Source organism: Sinocyclocheilus rhinocerous, unplaced genomic scaffold, assembly GCF_001515625.1.
Source record: "Sinocyclocheilus rhinocerous isolate Xijiao unplaced genomic scaffold, SAMN03320098_v1.1 scaffold919, whole genome shotgun sequence".
NCBI lineage: Eukaryota > Metazoa > Chordata > Actinopteri > Cypriniformes > Cyprinidae > Sinocyclocheilus > Sinocyclocheilus rhinocerous.
In genome coordinates this window covers 545942-550022 of record NW_015637585.1, presented here as the reverse complement: position 1 = coordinate 550022, position 4081 = coordinate 545942, and the positions used below count along the sequence as shown (strand labels likewise).

Below are 4081 nucleotides of genomic sequence, written 5' to 3'. Positions count from 1 at the left end.
TAGCAATGCATGTTACTAATCAAAAATTAAGTTTTGATATATTTATGGTAGGAAATTTACAAAATATCTTCATGGAACATGATCTTTGTTTAATATCCTAATGATTTTTGGCATAAAAGAAAAATCAATAATTTTGACCCATACAATGTATTTTTGGCTATTGCTACAAATATATCCCAGCGACTTAAGACTGGTTTTGTGGTCCAGGGTCACATATTAACTTTATTTTTATTTCAGTTTTATTAATTTCAGTACTCCAGATTACTTATTTCAGTTAACGAATATAGTTTTTTACTAGTTTTAGTTAACAATAACAACACTGATTTTTAGTATGAACACATTTTGGATGACACATTTGAAATCAAATTATAAATCTGTCTTGTTTCTCTCTCTGTCTGTTTCTGTCTCTCTCCAGATCTGCCAAAAGCAGCAGTGCGTATATTGAGTAACGTGACGTTTTTATTTGTGAGTTTGTCGTATACGGCGGAATGTGCCATCGTCACAGCCTTCATCACTTTCATTCCCAAATTTATTGAATCTCAATTTGGTGTTCCAGCATCTAATGCCAGTATATACACAGGTACAACACACACTCACACTGACACAAACATGTGTCCATCTGATCACAGTACTCACTGGGTGTTTATTAATTGTGAATTTGTGTGTACAGGTCTGATCATCGTACCCAGTGCAGGTGTCGGTATAGTTTTAGGTGGGTACATCATTAAGAAACTGAAGCTTGGTGCAAGAGAAGCAGCAAAGCTGGCCATGATCTGCAGTGGCGTGTCTTTGCTCTGCTTTTCCACTCTCTTCATTGTCGGCTGCGAGAGCATCAACCTCGGTGGAATCAATATCCCTTACACCACCGGGTAATGGAGTAAAACCCTGTAGACCCGTACATAAATATCACCTGGAAACATGAGCCGCACTGAATGATGTTCCATCTGTTTTTTGCAGGCCGACGCTGACTCTGTCTCACCGAAACCTGACGGGAAGCTGTAACGTCAACTGTGGCTGCAGGATTCATGAGTATGCGCCTGTCTGTGGCTCTGATGGCATCACCTACTTTAACCCATGTCTGGCTGGTTGCAGCAACATCGCCAACCAAACCTCAGGAGTGAGTCATTTTTAATCAAGAGTTTTTAAAACGAGGTCTGTGGTCAGTTGAAATGTAGATCAACAGCGAATCCAGGGCTTGACAAAACCATGTTGGGGTTTATTTTGCTGTAATGCCCAACTGATTGCACGTTTTCTTACTTTAAAATAAAAGCTGTTTACAGTGATTAAGCATATGCTTGCTACAATTTGTAACTCTTAGATTTTGGATTTAGTTTTTAGTTTTTTTGTCAATTTTCATCTTTCTGGACTTTGTGTTAATGGTTAAATTAAACTAGTAATCAGAAAGCATGTCTTATTGAAATCATCCAACTTCTAGAATTTAACAACAATTTATTAAGAGTTTAACAAAAATGTCATTTTTAGGGCCATATGAAAGTTATTTTATTTTTTCTCAAATTCAATTTTATTGTTCCCAAATTTAGTGTTTTCCATTTTAATTTTTCTGGATTCAATAAAGGTTTCATTCAATTTTAATAATCAAAAATCAAATGTCTAATCAGTTGAATTCATACAACTATTACGTTTTTTGACTGAATTTTGTATTTCAGTCACACATTTTCCACATTCGCGATAATCATAGGGTCCTAAAATAATTTCTGGACCCCCTGGCTATGAGTCGTGGACCCCACACCCCACTTTGAGAGTCACTGGCTTAAGATACCAACATTTTTCATGGTAGCCTAAAAATTTAACCACCTGAAAAAAATTGTCTCTGTCAGTATTGTTGACATTTTTCATATGTATCGTAACATGTGTTTTCTCCCTCTCAGATCAGAAACTATTCGGACTGTGCATGCGTTCAGAGCAGACAGGTGATCACGCCGTCGGGAGGAAACCATGATCTGCAGGTGGTGATTGTGAAGACGTACCTAAACGAGAACGGTTATGCACTGGCAGGAAAGTGTGAGCGCACATGTGGAACGCTCATCACCTTCCTCATCTTTCTCTTCATCGTCATTCTCATAACCGCCTGCGCTCAGCCGTCCGTCATCATCGTTACGCTCATGTCTGCTTCTCTCCATGTACTCAGCTATCTTCTCTCTGTATCTCTTTGTTTTACTCATTCCTCTTTTATTTCCTGAGCAGGTCAGTGGAGGAAGAGGACAGGCCGTTTGCTCTGGGAATGCAGTTTGTTCTTCTCAGGACTCTTGATAGGATTGGACGGATTTTATTGAATTCATAATTTTTTTGACTGTCCAATAAAGCTGAGCAAATATTGAATATCCATCATATGTTCAGGATTGATTTGCTGGCAATATAGGATTAAGCTGGATTTTAATGCTCTTTTTATTTGGCCATTACATTTCCCGAAGACCATCTCAGAAGACTATCATTTCTTGGCTCATGACTTGGAAGAGTATTAAAACCAAGATGTTATAATAGCATCATAAAATATAAGCTGCTTCATTCAGTGATTCAAAACTCTGATTTAATGATTCATATGCGCCTTCATTCAAAAGTGTTCAGTGAAATCTCACTGTGGCATTTTTCATATATTAAAAGGTTGATGATACAAAAATACAGAAAAACTGTAATATTTTGAAATATTATTACATTTTAAAATAACTAATATTCTAATATGCCGATCTGGTGCTCAAGAAACATTATTATTATTATTATGTTGACAATGTTATTATGTTTCAACAATGTTGAAAACTGATGTTCTGCTTAAGATTTTTGTGGAAACCATAATACATTTTTTTCCAGGATTTTTTGATGTATGGAAAGTTAAAAAGAACAGCATCCCTTTGAAATGAAAACCTTTTGTAACATTATAAATGTACTTACTAACACTTGATCAATTTAACATGTCCTTGCTCAATAAAAAAAAAAAAAATTATTTCATTAAAAAAAAGATTTCTTTAAAAACAAAACTTACTGAGCCCAAACCTTTGAATGGTAGTATACATAAAAAACGAAAGATATCTAAAAATAATCTAATATTTTTTCTCCCAGCCCTTTTAATCAATTAGTTGCTAAAATTATGAATATTTAAACAATTTTTGATATATGCTCTCTTTCTGTCTCTCCAGCCTACATCCCCACTCCTATCTGTTTTGGAGCTGTGATTGACACCACCTGTATGCTGTGGCAGCTGGATTGTGGTTTCCATGGGTCCTGCTGGGAGTACGATGTCACTTCCCTCCGCTTTGTTTACTTTGGGCTGGCGGCGAGCTTGAAGTTCCTGGGCTTCCTGTTCATCTTTCTCACCTGGTATTCACTGAAGCGGCGCGAGGAGCAGACGCACACACGCACGCACGCTTTCCCCGCTGGACACGGTGAGCCACCTCATCTGTCACGCAGGAGGTCACAAAGGCCACGCCCGCACACGCTCCTGTCCTGTCTTCCTGCCACGCCTGCCAGAACACTCCCACGCTGCAATGCCAACTGGACACGCCCTTAGCCGTGGTAACAGCTGCCCTGGCAATGGCCTGAAAGCAATAACTCCGCCCATACGGTCACTTGAAAAAGTGGCGGTGTGAGGACTGGAGCCATGCACACACACACACACACGCACACACATACACTCGCTCATACACATGCATGAAACATCATACGATTATGACAGCTGATTATGTAAATGGTAACATACCACACCGCTTATAGCCATTGCTGGTGCCTTTTTTTTAAACACACACACAAACGCACATAAAAGACACATTATCACAGGATTTTTGTGAAGCACTGATTAGTAATAAAACTTTTTTGACAATACCTCAGCAGGACGAATACCTCTGTTCATCATCACATACAGATACAAACATACTCAAACACGTATAGTCATCTCATCTAGTTACCTATAGTGTTAGTTGTGCACATACTCTTTTGCTTCTCCTGTACAGCAGACAGATACATGTACTTGTTTACCTCATTTATTCACCATTTTTTAACAGTGAAGGGAAAGGGACTGCAAACTTTACTATGCAAATTCCTCCCATCGCACTGGCTCCTCCTAAATCAC

General features: G+C 38.3%; 1 protein-coding gene across 1 annotated transcript in view; it reads left to right on the top strand.

Moving 5' to 3' along the window:
* The window catches only part of LOC107749116 (solute carrier organic anion transporter family member 5A1-like), an 8973-nt gene extending 6413 nt beyond the window's left edge, over positions 1 to 2560 (top strand). The window contains exons 5-9 of the mRNA XM_016564202.1: positions 416 to 580; positions 671 to 869; positions 958 to 1117; positions 1890 to 2125; positions 2206 to 2560. Coding sequence (XP_016419688.1) covers positions 416 to 580; positions 671 to 869; positions 958 to 1117; positions 1890 to 2125; positions 2206 to 2302 — 857 coding nt within the window. The 3' untranslated portion in view covers positions 2303 to 2560. The remainder of the gene's footprint in view (positions 1 to 415; positions 581 to 670; positions 870 to 957; positions 1118 to 1889; positions 2126 to 2205) is intronic.
* The last annotated feature ends 1521 nt before the right edge of the window (positions 2561 to 4081 follow it).